At 41.9% G+C, this 14,657-nt stretch overlaps 1 protein-coding gene and 1 pseudogene across 1 annotated transcript; one reads left to right on the forward strand and one right to left on the reverse strand.

Moving 5' to 3' along the window:
- The window catches only part of LOC112070572 (calpain-1 catalytic subunit-like), a 52,494-nt pseudogene extending 47,410 nt beyond the window's left edge, over positions 1-5,084 (forward strand).
- Positions 5,085-5,305: 221 nt separating this feature from the next.
- On the reverse strand, positions 5,306-9,891 carry LOC112070571 (purine nucleoside phosphorylase). Its single transcript, XM_024137996.2, has 6 exons — positions 9,579-9,891; positions 7,507-7,676; positions 7,199-7,302; positions 6,653-6,828; positions 6,355-6,545; positions 5,306-6,226 (listed from the first exon to the last, which is right to left on the reverse strand). The coding sequence occupies exons 1-6, from the start codon at positions 9,599-9,601 to the stop codon at positions 6,009-6,011; spliced, it is 882 nt and encodes a 293-aa protein (XP_023993764.1). The 5' UTR covers positions 9,602-9,891; the 3' UTR covers positions 5,306-6,008.
- Positions 9,892-14,657: the final 4,766 nt, after the last annotated feature.

A 14,657-nucleotide genomic window follows, 5' to 3' on the forward strand; every position in this document is an offset into this window, starting at 1 on the left:
GCACCAACATATCAGCTTGTTTTACTTCATATGTTCGTGAACAGTCAATTTAACAACACCATCATAATGCTCAAATAGTTGAAACTATCATTTCTATCTATGGATGGTCTTTCCTTGCATCATAGTCCCAAAGAATTGAGAGTATTTACATTTCTCCAGCCCCCATCTGAGCGTTTTACTGAAACAGGGATGGGGAAAACGCTTGGGTTTATTGTTTCAACTTGCTGATTGCCCGCTTTAAGGTCAAAGCTCAGAGGTCAAGGGTTCAGATATTTACTTCCCTCACAGTCAGGGGTGTTAGGTTCACCTAGAAGGGGGTGCAATGACTCAATCTTCATCTGAAGTGAAACTAACTTGCCCACAGTGCTTTCTTCTCAGGTATGTGGCGCAGATCAGGGTTAGAGGTCAAGGGTTAGAGTTCATTCAATAATTCACTCACAGAGCTTTTCCCTCCTCTTCCATCCTCTTAGTAACCAAGGGGTTAAGTCACCTAGTTTTAACTAACTTCACTCATAGCTGCTTTCCCTGCCATGAAGTATGGGCAATCAGCGGTTAAGGTTAGCGGTAGGGTCAGGTTGGAGTTCACCTCCCTCACAGCATTTTCCCACTAACTCTCTCCTGTCCTCTTCAGTACATGGGTAAAATCAGGCGTCCACTGAAGAGAGACTCTTCCTGACAGCACGGTTCCACGCGCCCGCTCTGAGCTCTTCAATCAACCTGAGAGAGGTGAAGCTCTTCGCTTCCAGCTTGCCTGCCGGGAAGTAACAATCATTGTTCCCCTCCACTTTGAACAACAAGAAGGAGGGGACTTCGTCCTCAGGGTCTTCTCTGAGGAAACCTGCCAACTAGAGTGCAGTGATGAGAAGTGAGAGGTGGACAGGAAATTGATAGGTTGAATGATTATGGATGGTATAAGGTGATGCATTTGACTTTGAGGATATTTGATACTGGTGTTATTTTCTTCTTGTTAGGGAGCTGGATGATGAAGTCACAGCTTGAACTACCAGCAGAGGGGTGGAGGAGAACATGGGTTGTGTCCCAAATGTCACCTAATTCGCTAATTAGTGGTGGTGCCTTTTGATTAGGGCATTGGTTGAAGTGTGTGCACTAGATAGAGTCGTTTTAACACGTTCCGAAAATAAAGAATTACTTTTGGAGTTAATTTCTGTGCCTCGTGATTTACATTCTCTGAGTACACTCTTATTTTACATCTTCTTGATACATCCTGGTTACATTCTCGTATATTCTTGAGTAATTCCTGAGGTATTTGTGAGTTCTCCTGATTACATTCTTCGTAGTTACTTCTGTGAGTTTATCCTTCGATTACTTCTCTGTTACTCGCTGAGTTTACATTTTTAGTTACATTTCTTGGATTATTCCTCTGGTTGATCTTTGAGTTATTCTCTGATTTACATTCTCTTATCATTCTTGTGAGTTTATATCCTGATTCTCTTCTGTGCTAATTTGCTTGGTTACATTCTTCTGTGGTTTACATTCTTCTGTGAGTTTTATCCCTTCATTACATTCTGTGAGTTTACATTCTCTGTGTTACTCTGAGTTTCATTGCTCTGTGAGTTTTACATTCTTCTGTGAGTCGTCCTCTAGTCATTCCTCTGTGAGTTTACATTCCTCTGTGAGTTTACATTCTGCGGGTCATTCCTTGTGATTTACATTCCTCTGATTTACATCTCTAGTTACATTCCTCTGAGGTTTACATTCCTCTGTCTCTGTTCAGTCGCAGCTGACGAAGAGCCAGATGCGCTGCTTCAAGAGTCTGTTTAGACAACGGCTGGAGAGGGGAGGAGTCGTGGTTGGCAATGAGGGTAGAGTCAGAGTGAAGGGTCTGATGTAGTCTTTCTCATGGTCTCTCTGTTCGGCCTACAAGACATGGAGATCAGGCCACAGAGCTGCAGTACTATTTTTGAACAGGATCATGACCAAGGCGTGAGAAATCCACAGGAATAGACTAAGAACACAGTATTCTTATCTGTATCTGTATGTGTGACTAAAACCCAGGCACCTGCCCTTCAGCAGAGACCTTAACTTCGGCTCCTTCCAGGGCAGAAACTTTACAGTGGAAATATGTAAATTATTTGGATTTGGATATTACAGGTGCAGTTGAACACACATAATTAGTTTTTTCCACTTATTCGTTCTCTCTCCATCTTCCCCTTTTCTGTTTCCTCATTTCCTTCTTCTCTTTTCTTCCATTCTCTCTCTCTTTCTCTTCTTCTCTCTTCCTCTTCGATACAGACAAAAGATCTGAAAACAAGATGGATTTGACCAAGATTCCTGTCGGACCTATGATAACCTGATGGGAACGTATCCTTGGTGTATTGATCCTATTTTCTATCCATATTAGGTCGCTCTACTGTCTGGTCTCTCTGCTCTGTCTGGGTCGGTCTGGTCCTGCTCTGTCTGTCTGTTCTCTCTGGCCTCTGTCTGTCTCGTTCTTGCCTGCTCTGCTGGTCTCTGCCCTTCTCCTTGTCTGTCTGTCTTCTGTCTGCTGCTGTCTTGTCTGTCTGTCTGTCTGTCTGTCTGTCTGTCTGTCTGTCATGTCTGTCTGTCCTGTCTGGCCTCTGTCTGTCTGGTCTCTCTGCCTCTGTCTGTCTTCGTTGGCTTGTCTTCTCTGTTCTGTCTTCTGTCTGTCTGTTCTGTCTGTCTGGTCTGTCTGCCTGCCTGCCTGTCTGTCTAAACAAGGTTCCTTGACCGTGTCCTTCAGACTGATGGTAGTGGTAAACTGGGACTGACAGAGTTCCATGTGCTGTGGGAGAAGATCAAACGATACCTGGTGAGATTAGCTTAAACATCTGTTCTGCTAGTCATTCTGTGAAGCTGAGCCTTCTCTCTCTTCATGAGTTCCTTGTTGGTGTTCCTTGTCTAGTTTTGGTAGAGCCATTCCACTAGTTTCTTATCTTTGTCTTCTTCCTCTCTRTTTCTCTCTCTCCAGACTATATTCCGTCAGTTTGATCTGGACAAGTCAGGCACCATGAGTTCCTATGAGATGAGGATGGCTCTGGAGGCAGCAGGTAAATACACCCCAGTCCCTCCTTTCCTTAAACCACAACCCAGTTCCTTTGTAGTGAATCACCACTAGTTGTATTCAATCATACAAACCAGGACACCTGACTACACCGGACACCTGAAGTCTGACCCATGGGAGCTTTAGGAAAGCATATTTAGTTTTTAAATGGTTCCCACCTTTGGTCTGTCTGTTATTTCCTCAGGGTTCAAGCTGACAAACCACCTATTCCAGCTGATCATACTGCGTTACACTGAGGCTGACTTGGCAGTTGACTTTGACAACTTTGTTACCTGCCTGGTTAGGCTTGAGACCATGTTCAGTGAGTCATTTTGTCATATTTCCATACTTTTTCCCTATTAAGTCCTTGTATTAATAAACTCACTTCAAATTGGCCATCAAACAATACTTGTCATAGTCTTGATTGTTGAGAGTAATAATATATATTTACATGATTATATGACGTACTGTACATTTATGAGCGCTTGAAAACAGGATAGCAATTTCTTACAATTCCCTCTCCACTACTTTACAGAGACCTTCAAGACGTTGGACACAGATGCTGATGGAGTCATACAACTCAACTTCTTCCAGGTCTGAAGATCTCACGTTTCTATCAATCTCCTCTGTTTACCAGGTGTATACAGGAACCAGTGGAGGCTGCTGAGGGGAGGACGGCCCACGGTAATGGCTTGAATGAAGTCAATGGAATGGTATCAACCAATGGAAACCACATTTGATACCATTCCATTGACTCCATTCCAGGCATTATTATGAGCCGTCCTCCCCTCAGCAGCCTCCACTGACAGGAAAAGGGAGAGATTTGTTTTTCTATCCCCTCTGTAGAGTAGAGGGAAGTTGGGATTTATTTTTGCAGTGGTCAAATTGTTTACCTCCTTTCCCTCTCCACCTTCTCTCTGCAGTGGATCAGCCTGACCATGTTTGCCTAGAGATGGACTGATTCTCTGATGTTACTGCACCAGGCTGCACTAATGTCCTTTCAGAAGTGCCTTTCCCTGGTCCCTCCTCTCCACGCTGCAGAGGTCCATGGATTTGAAAAACTCTTGGAATGTTTACAACATTTAGTATGCGGGTCATCATGTGCTAAAGCCTTGCCTGTTACCTTCGAAACAGAGGGAGACAATTCTACTCACAGGGGGCCGTAACATAGAAGTTGGTGGGAGATTTTGATACTGCCTCCTATTGGATAGGAAGGAAACTGCCTAAACMTTTTGTTTACATCTTGTGCCAAAATTCATTGATGCCTTGTCATATTTTCAACATGGCGGCTTCCTTTCAGCAGCCAGTGTTTGTGTCAGTAATAGGTTAAGGGGGTGGTGTTAGTATGGAGTTTGCTGGGTCAAATGATTTCCTCCGCAGAGGGCAAAGCGCTGTTGTTTTTTGGAAGTACTTGATGATCCTTAGAGAATCGAATCACCCGCATGACAGTTTAATCATAGTCGGATACATCAATACTTTTCAATGGAAAAACTAACAATATCGTTGTAATGCTGCATACTCTCTTTGAGATCCTCTTATTTTGGGAGGGGGGGCACAGAGACTTCAAGGATATGCCTTTATTATATCTCATTTTTCAGTGTTCAAGGGGAACATAAATCATTTGATTGTTATTTTTGTATTTGGGATGTTGGTTATAAGGGATGGCTGATTTGATTGGAATAGCAGGCCTGAAGCTGATGCATGTAATGTCAGATGTATTGATGTAGGGGAGCTATAAAACCTCTATGAAGGTAGAGAAGAATGCACGTATCTTGGCGGAAAGAGAAATAAACAAACCTTTGAAAGTATAGATTGAGACATTTTCCCATCTTGCCAAATAGACTGATATTGAAGGGAGCAGAAGCAGTATGACACTCATATTACCATTACACTATAGTTGACATTTCCTGTGTAGATGAATGCCAAAATGTCTTAAATGCATTATGCAATCACATGACTGTTGTTTACCATGTACACTCTGGACTTGTTATGCCATGGAATGATCTAACTTCTCTATATCTATCTTTTCAAAACTTTAATAAAAACTTTCTGAACACAATTATATTAATGTGGATATGTCATAATTTGGGTTTTGAGCGAGGCTAAAATCTGTTCTAAAAGGAATATCAGACTCATGGAATGAGTCCCATTGTTAATACTGCATATCAACCCGTGAATAATTATCAAGTTTCCTCAGTCTTTTCTGGACAACATTTTACACAGAAGTGAGTGTCATCGACCAATAAATTGGCCAATCGCCCCCAATTAAAACAGAAGACTTGATCACATGAATAAATACACTTTAGTAGCCACATTCATATTTTAAAAAAGGACAAGAGCAGAAATAAATACTTGACGATGGCTAATGTACATCTATAGACAGGATACACACATTAAGACAGGATACACACATTAAGACAGGATACACACATTAAGACAGGATACACACATTAAGACATGTACAGCAGATTCATCGCGTTCTCATTGTTACGTTAAATCGAGACATTTACATCTGCAGATCAATATTAAATTAACACTAACTTCTAATAGACAATAATAATAGCAACAATAACAAAAACAATAACTCAAATAGAATCTGCCTGTAGAGCTGCTCACGGCAGGAATGTACACTAGCTTAAAAAATAGGAAGAATGTTTTAAAAAGTGAGAGGGACTCAACAACTGAGGGTGAGGAGTCAGCCAGTAAGTGACTGTTCCACACAGCTCTCAGATCAGGCACTTTAAAGTCAAACGCAGCCCATTGGGTTTCTTAGCTTCAAGGCGGTCGGTTTCTACTGATTCAGGGCCAGTTTCACAATAGAAATATAATTCCTAGAAGGGAAATAGCCCCTCAGATCAGGACAATTTGACTTCATGGGTACACTCAAAATGGCCACCAGCCAACCAGTCAGCTACCCACTGACTTGAACGGGGATTCCCACTATAGGAAATATATTTCTATAAGATTGGTGGTTGGTTCCATTCGTTCAGGCGTTGGTGTTGTTGTACTCCATGCGAGTGACCATGGTAGAGACCAGTTTCTGCAGCTGGATGGAGCGGTACTGGCCAGTCTCCAGGACTTCCTTGTGGTTGGCCTTCTCCTCACTGTCATAGTCCATCACAGCCTTGTTGGTGATCAGGGACAGGGCGAACACACGCATGCCGCAGTGCCGTGCTACAATCACCTCATGAACTGTACTCATGCCTGAGGGAGAGAGAGAGAGCTGCATCAATTATAGGTTTACGTATAAGAGAACAATTTGAGTTCAATATTTCCAATGCATTGTGAAGGTGTTGATTAAAGGATTCCAAGGAGGGAGAGATGAGTCGTACCGACAGCGTCAGCTCCCAGTTTGTGCAGCATGCGACACTCCGCGATGGTCTCGAACGAGGGCCCGCCCAGGACGCAGTACACGCCTTCACGCAGGAAGTCACCGTAGCCCAGCTCCTGTCCCACATCCACAGCCAGCTGCTGCAGCTCTCTGTCGTACGCATCAGACATACAGGGGAAGCGCACGCCGAATCTGGAAGAGAGGGAGGGTTACACCTCAATGCCACAATTATTGCACGTGCAAACAAGTTCAACAAAATTCTCTCTGTCACACACAACACACAAGCTTGCCAAGCCTACCTGTCGTCGTTAGGTCCAGACAGTGGGTTGTTGCCAGCGAACCCGGGCATGTTGATGTGGTCTTTCATGATCATGATGTCTCCCACCTTGAAGTCCTGGTTGAGACCGCCAGCAGCGTTGGTCAGGATGACCGTCTCAACACCCAGCAAGCTGAAGATACGCATGGGCAGGGTGATCTAGAACACAAATACATGGTCAATTCATCACAAATACAATGGTATAACACGTCACAATGTACAGCTAATACACAAATACTCTATTGCAGGAGTCCTGAGTTTTTCCTGAAGTTTGTATTCTCAAAACTTCTATAACTAACATTGAATTCTTTTTTGCAGTAAAACAATTCATACATGACACACAGAAGCGTAAAAAACACAATGTGGTCATATGTTATCTGTATTTAACTAGTGTTGTAAATCAAATTGCCCCTGATAAAGGAAAAARAAAGAAGATATCTTCTCTACATTATCATGTGAAGTAATCGAAAGAGCAGCGGATGTCTGCCTGCCACAGTCACTAGGTAGTAAACAGACATGATAGACGTACCTTCTGGATGGCGTATCCCTCGTAGAGGTGGAAGCGTCCCTGCATGCACACACATGGCCTTCCCTTCAGCATCCCGAACACCAGGCGACCAGCATGTCCATCCACTATAACACACAACCACCAATTAGAATGCACCGACGACGCACGGCAACCAATCAGAAAACATCTTATGGAACCATGTGTTTTTCCATTGGCTATAACTTGAGTTTTTCCTGGTTAGATGACACAACCAAGATAATCTTGGACCTACACATCTGCAATGCCGATTCACCACACAAGATAACAAGTTGACAGACATAATATTACACCTGTGCTCTGGGGGAAGTTGGGGATGTCCTTGTAGTTGAAGGCCACCTGGTCTTTCAGCATGTCAGCCAGTCCTCCCATTCCTGAACCACACACGATGCCCACCAGGGGGCGAACGGAGGTCTGGGCCAACAGCCAGCCTGCTGTGCCCTTGCAGTCCTCATAGCTGATCCTGAAACACAGAGGGAGATATACRGTACGTTAGAATAAAATACGTACTTATACTAATAGTTTATAATAAAACCAACGGATGTGATGGTCGATGCTATCACGACACATAGCTGATATGCCCTGGGGTGTATCAGAGTGTCTATGGGAAGTTGAAGTGTGTGTTTATTAAACATATGTTTTCCTAGCAGTAATCTAAAACTGTGCGTTAATAAGGGTGTGCTTCCCGAGTGTGGACTCTTCTACTGAAACACGTGCATGTGCCCACACACACACATTCCTACAGAGTCACGATGCCTCAGCCTAACCATATGCCTGAGACCACCTCTTATTTTAAATGTTTTATTTAACCTTTGTTTAACTAGGCAAGTCAGTTAAGACCAAATTCTTATTTTGAATGACAGCCTAGGAACAGTGGGTTAACTGCCTTGTGCAGGGGCAGAAKGACAGATGTATACKTTGTCAGCTCGGTGATTCYATCTAGCAACCTTTCAGTTACTGGCCCAACGCTCTAACCAGTAGGCTACCTACCGCCCCTTTATGGGGCTATATAGTTTGTTAACGCGATAATACATACCTTTTTGGGTTGACCCAACCAAATACACATAGAGATATGTGTTATAGATCTGTTATTCTCATTGAAATGTGCATTWTGTGCGCRATTTCTATGCTTTCTGTTCTCAYGTTTCATTTTCGCATATTTTACTTTCGGTTTTATACATCGGCTTCAAAAAGCTGAAAGAACAATATTTTGGTTTTGGAAAAGATATTTCACAGCAGTTTAGATGTTACAATGGTTCTCTACTCTACAATTGTTTGTTTGTCACATAAACAGACATTGGGCAAATTTTAGCAACCAGGAAATGGCGGAGCGATTTCTGAATAGTGCATATTTTAATTGTCATTGCAACATTTTGAAATATGCCRTCAGAATAGGAATTGTGAATTACATTTGATGAGTATTTATACATATGTAGGTTCAGTATATAATACAGAAATTATTTAATCAAATAAMCTCTTAAAATATAACAAAATACTATTTAGATTTTTCTCAATAATTGTGGTATTTAAAAACTGCAGCACATCTGGTTATTCATTTTCGATAATGGTGGAACCCGCGCGTACCTCGCTTTCGCGCTTTCGCGCGTACCTCGACTCCCTAAAACCCCACTTCATTTTGTAGCCCATATAAAATCCTGTCAGGTGTTGTGCCAAAAATCTCCCCCCTGCCCGAATCCCCCCCCCCCCCCTCCTTCGCGATTTTCATTGCTGCGACTTGCTAGTTGAGAMTTCTGCTCTTCACTCCGTTGTCAGTTTAGCCTACATTTCACTGATCTTAGTAGCAGAAAGCATTTCTGTCTGCAGTTTTCGGTTTGGCTATTTGTTTCAAGRGTATGTGGCGGTTCTAGCTTGTATGGCGCCCTGGGCGAACCCCCCCTTCAGTGCCCGCGCCCGAGGGCGCCCAGTGCCGCCCCCCGGCAAGATTCCGCCCTACTCCCTCCACAGAAAGTATTTGACTCTAGCCACAAAATTAAGGAAATTYYAACTGTATAATTCTCGTATAATCTCGATGAAAAGATCAAACTCAAATTCAAGAGCATCCCCCTGACCTCGCTTGTCCCATCTGCTGCCCATTGCACATGTAACGTTAACGCTGAATCGCCAGAGCTACACGAACCCATTTCYGGGGTCTCATCTAAAAATAAACACTACTATATACTCCACGTGCGATACTAGTGCTACAGTAGCACCACATGTGAATAAAAGTCGCGGGTGAGTACTGGCAGGTAAAATAGAACGATAGAATGATGCAATTTCCCCCTACGCACTTGCCCGCGGAACAAGATATAAAGAGCGCGTCTAGAACATGAATGAAATTAATGAAATAATAACCTAGGCTACTCACCCGGTACTTGACTCTGGAAACATTCTGAAAGGGAATGCGACTGAAATCCTCTCAAAAGCAGCGATGTATCAATTGGCTCAATGTAACCGCAGCAGATAGACTTGACTGGCGGCAAAACCTCAGGCGGAAAAAAATTCCTTAAAAAAACAAACACTTCAAATAAATAAATTAAAGTTGTATTTTAAATAATGTTAGAAGATCTAAATGGTCAAATCATTAATTTGAAAACCGTTGAGCTGTATAGTAGTCTTCCGGTTAACAGTTTTAAAGTAGATGRTCTTGTATCTGGTCAGCTTTGCACATGCAACGATGTAATTATAGACGGAGCCCTTCTCTGTTACCCCTCCTCCTGGGTGACGCAAATACATCCGGACGTTTGGATTGGACCATACCGCACACGTTAAAAATACGCTATTCTGGACAGAAAGAATGAACGGTGTCTGGTGGAAATATGTTCCATGTCTGTTTGTTCTCACCCAAACCCTGACACACCCCTTCAGAATGGTCGTCACGTCAGAATGTTCAAATAAATATTTGGAAACCAAGGGGTGTAGCCTAGGCTAATGCCTGTATGCTATGGAATGTGTCAAATGAGTAGTCTGCTGTTGATAATTCACAAACGGGACAGTAAAAAAACGTATCCTAACTTCTTGTTTATTTTTCATCAGTTTCATCAATTTTTAGATATGATGATGGGGATTCCCATAAGGAAGGGTTAGTGCTATCCGGAATCCTTGGGACGTCCATAACCTAAACCCTAACCTTAACCCGGCTACTCTTGCCCTAACCACTTTACATTTCAACTTCAATGGGGTAGAGAGGTCACAAGGATCCAGGAAAGCACAGACCCATAAGAAAGTGACTCTGCAGCCTGGAATCATGTATTGTTTTGAACATCATGATTCACATGGGACTCGATGTACTTGTCTCACCCCACCCCACCAATGATTATTGGATTATTTGGGTTGGGCACCGATTTACTTGTCTCACCCCACCCCACCAATGATTATTGCATTATTTGGGTTGGGCACCGATGTACTTGTCTCACCCCACCCCACCAATGATTATTGCATTATTTGGGTTAGGCACCGATTGGCTCAAAGAAAACATGCTGCAACCTGAACTTTACCAAAAGAGTGTTTGACCAGATACAATACTATTTCACAGCAAACAAAATGACAACAGACTTTCAGCACGCACAGAACTTTTAACAAGACAGCCCCCACAATCATTTGATCATCATTTTCTCTCAGCCAATAATCAGTCATTTGTGTGACTTCAGTGCAGCTTTTGACGTTATCGATCATAGTCTGCTACTGGAAAAAACTTATGTGRTATGGCTTTGCACCCCCTGTTGTAATGTGGATAAAGAGCTACTTGTCTAACAGAACACAGAGGGTGTTCTATAATGGAAGCCTCTCAAACATAATCCAGGTAGAAGCAGGAATTCCCCAGGGTAGCTGATTAGGACCCTTGCTTTTTTCAATCTTTACTAACGACATGCCACTGGCTCTCTTCACAGTCCCCAAGTCCAGAACAGACTATGGGAGGCACCCAGTACTACATAGAGCCATGACTACATGGAACTCTATTCCACATCAGGTAACTGATGCAAGCAGTAGAATCAGATTTAAAAAAACAGATAAAAATTACACCTTATGGAACAGCGGGGACTGTGAAGTAACACAAACATAGGCACAGACACATGCATACACACACATATGATAACATACGCACAATACACACACGTACACATGGATTTCTGCATTGCAGATATGTGGTAGGGGTGTATGAGCCTGAGGCGACACACTTAGTATGTTGTGACTTCTGTAATGATTGTATTGTAATGTTTTTAAAATTGTATAACTGCCTTAATTTTGCAGACCCCTGGAAGAGTAGCTGCTGCCTTGGCAACAGCTAATGGGGATCTATAATAAATACAATAAATACAAATACAATACCAGAAATGAGCAAAGGCAGAGAGAAGTAGCTCAACACTCTTTAAATCTTAGAATCTATAAGTACTTCCAAATATAAGAAATAATCTCTAAAACATGTGAAATGATCCGTGTGTGACGGATGCCACTTCCCTCTTTCCCCTATTTGTAGTGTAGGCTACCATCTTGTACATACAGTAATGTAACGCAATACAAAGTGTTACTTGACACATTGTTATTGTGAGATAAGCACTCTTGGTGAGATAGTGTGTCATATAGTAAGATTCTAACTTCCCTTCTAGGCCTATAGYCTATAAACCCACTTTACACCCTTTGATATGGAGCTGGGTTATCAATAGACGGGTAGGAAGGTTATCTCATGAGTTACAAATTAAACATTCCTCCTGGTGTTTTTTTTTWACGTATGACACAAATGTTCCTGGCTCTACTATAGTCAACATGAAGGACGACAATGACCTACTAGGTGATATAACACCATCAATATTGCGCAGTGCCAGGTTATAGATAGACTGTTAAAGTCCAATAGGTAATGAGATTCTCTTTATTCTTGACTATTATTATAACTATTACTGTTTTATTATTGGTGTATTATCACATTACTTGATTATTATACATGTACATGTACACTAATTGGCACCAAATCTTCAACCAAGCCTCTCAAACTAAAGCCTCTCAAACTAAAGCCTCTCAAACTAAAGCCTCTCAAACTAAAGCCTCTCAAACTAAACTAAATCCTCTCAAACTAAAGCCTCTCTTTAACCAACACTGTTACACAAAGCCTACCTACCTAGGTCTCAATAGGCCTTTGAATTATACAACATGTGATCATGAATTGATAATCGAAAGAGATATACAGTGTATAAGTAATATATATTATATATATATATATATATATATATATATTATATATATATAAATATATAATATAATATTTATAATAATGTATCTGGTCTCTCTTTTTGTATGATTTGGCATTCAAAACTTAGTGCAAGCTTCAAAGAGGTTGCTCAATAATTTTGTTACAGTCCCAGTCAAAACAACTAGTTGCCTGTTCGCCTGTGTTTACAGGCCAATAAAGATCAATAGAAACGTTTCTGAAGCCTTCTAAAGCACCTGTCACCGTGGTCCTATTCTCTTCCCTTGTTGCATCACATCTCAGATGGAAAAAAACAGCACAAAATATTTAGATGACTACCTGACCAGCTGACGGCAGTGGTGTGTGTGTGCACCCGTGCATGTTTTTTTTGTCTATGTACGCGTGTGTGTGTGTGTGTGTGTGTGTGTGTGTGTGTGTGTGTGTGTGTGTTGTGTGTGTGTGTGTGTGTGTGTGTGTGTGTGTGTGTGTGTGTGTGTGTGTGTGTGTGTTGGTGCGGGCAGGGGGAGAGGGATGTGGGTCATAGATGAGCCTTTAAGGAAAAAACACATGATTCAAAGATAAACATGTTTTGCACATGTACCATTTCATTTCAAATCATGTGAAACCATGTTGTTGTCGAACATTTCACGTGATGATACTTTTTTTTACATGAGATTTCACAATGATGCCTTGTACACAAAAATGAGTTGTTAGGATGTCCCCAGAAGCGTCACAGTGTTTATCAAAAACATGACATACACAAAAACTTACAATTTGACACACATTTATTATATGTATTATATACGAAGTAACATGTTCTTACCTGGAATCTGACACTCACAACCACCTGGTGGTCATTCATTCTGATCGTCCTGCACTCCACCATGTCAGGCATCATATAACTGATTTCAACAGTATTCCTACACATTTGGAGCTTCAAAGTGAAATCTGAAGTTGTTAAAAATTATACTCAAGAAAACTATTACTATTATCATAGTGACTTCAGGACACATCTAAAACCAGGGTGTAGTATTATCATAGTTATCAGGCAGTAACCATTAAAACCTATTATATTTATCATAGTTATTCAGGAGTAACATTAAAACCTATTATATTTATCATAGTTATTCAGGAGTAACATTAAAACAGAATAATATGCCCCAACAACATAAGGGAGAAACAGAAACTAGTGAATGTGGTTGTAGTGTGATATTATCGCCGGAGCATGCACAAACTATATATAATATGTTTTCCCACCTTCCTACCTACAGGTACATAAACTCAGCAAAAAAAGAAACGTCCCTTTTTCAGCACCCAGTCTTTCAAAGATAATTTGTAAAAATCCAAATAACTTCACAGATCTTCATTGTAAAGGGTTTAAACACTGTTTCCCATACATGTTCAATGAACCATAAACAATTAATGAACATGCACATGTGGAACAGTCGTTAAGACACTAACAGCTTACAGACGGTAGGCAATTAAGGTCGCAGTTATGAAAACTTAGGACACTAAAGAGGCCTTTCTACTGACTCTAAATAAAGCACCAAAAAAACTTCAGTTAGTGCTAAACACGGCTGCTAGAATCTTGACTAGAACCAAAACATTTGATCATATTACTGCAGGGCTAGCCTCTCTATACTGGCTTCCTGTTAAGGCAAGGGCTGATTTCAAGGTTTCACTGCTATCCTACAAAGCATTACATGGGCTTGCTCCTACCTATCTTTCCGATTTGGTCCTGCTGTACATACCTACACGTACGCTAAGGTCACAAGACGCAGGCCTCCTTACTGTCCCTAGAATTTCCAAGCAAACAGCTGGAGGCAGGGCTTTCTCCTATAGAGCTCAATTTTTATGGAATGGTCTGCCTACCCATGTGAGAGATGCAGACTCGGTCTCAACCTTTAAGTCTTTATTGAAGACTCATCTCTTCAGTAGGTCCTATGATTGAGTTTAGTCTGGCCCAGGAGTGAGAAGGTGAACGGAAAGGCTCGGGAGCAACGAACCGCCTTTGCTGTCTCTGCCTGGCCAGTTCCCCTCTCTCTACTGGGATTCTCTTCTTCTAACCCTATTACAGGGGCTGAGTCACTGGCTTACTGGTGCTCTTCCATGCCGTCCCTAGGAGGGGTGAGTCACTTGAGTGGGTTGAGTCACTGACGTGATCTTCCTGTCCGGGTTGACGCCTCCCCTTTGGGTTGTGCCGTGGGGAAGATCTTTGTGGGTTATACTCGGCCTTGTCTCAGGATGGTAAGTTGGTGGTTGAAG

Source organism: Salvelinus sp. IW2-2015, unplaced genomic scaffold, assembly GCF_002910315.2.
Source record: "Salvelinus sp. IW2-2015 unplaced genomic scaffold, ASM291031v2 Un_scaffold1370, whole genome shotgun sequence".
Taxonomy (NCBI): domain Eukaryota; kingdom Metazoa; phylum Chordata; class Actinopteri; order Salmoniformes; family Salmonidae; genus Salvelinus; species Salvelinus sp. IW2-2015.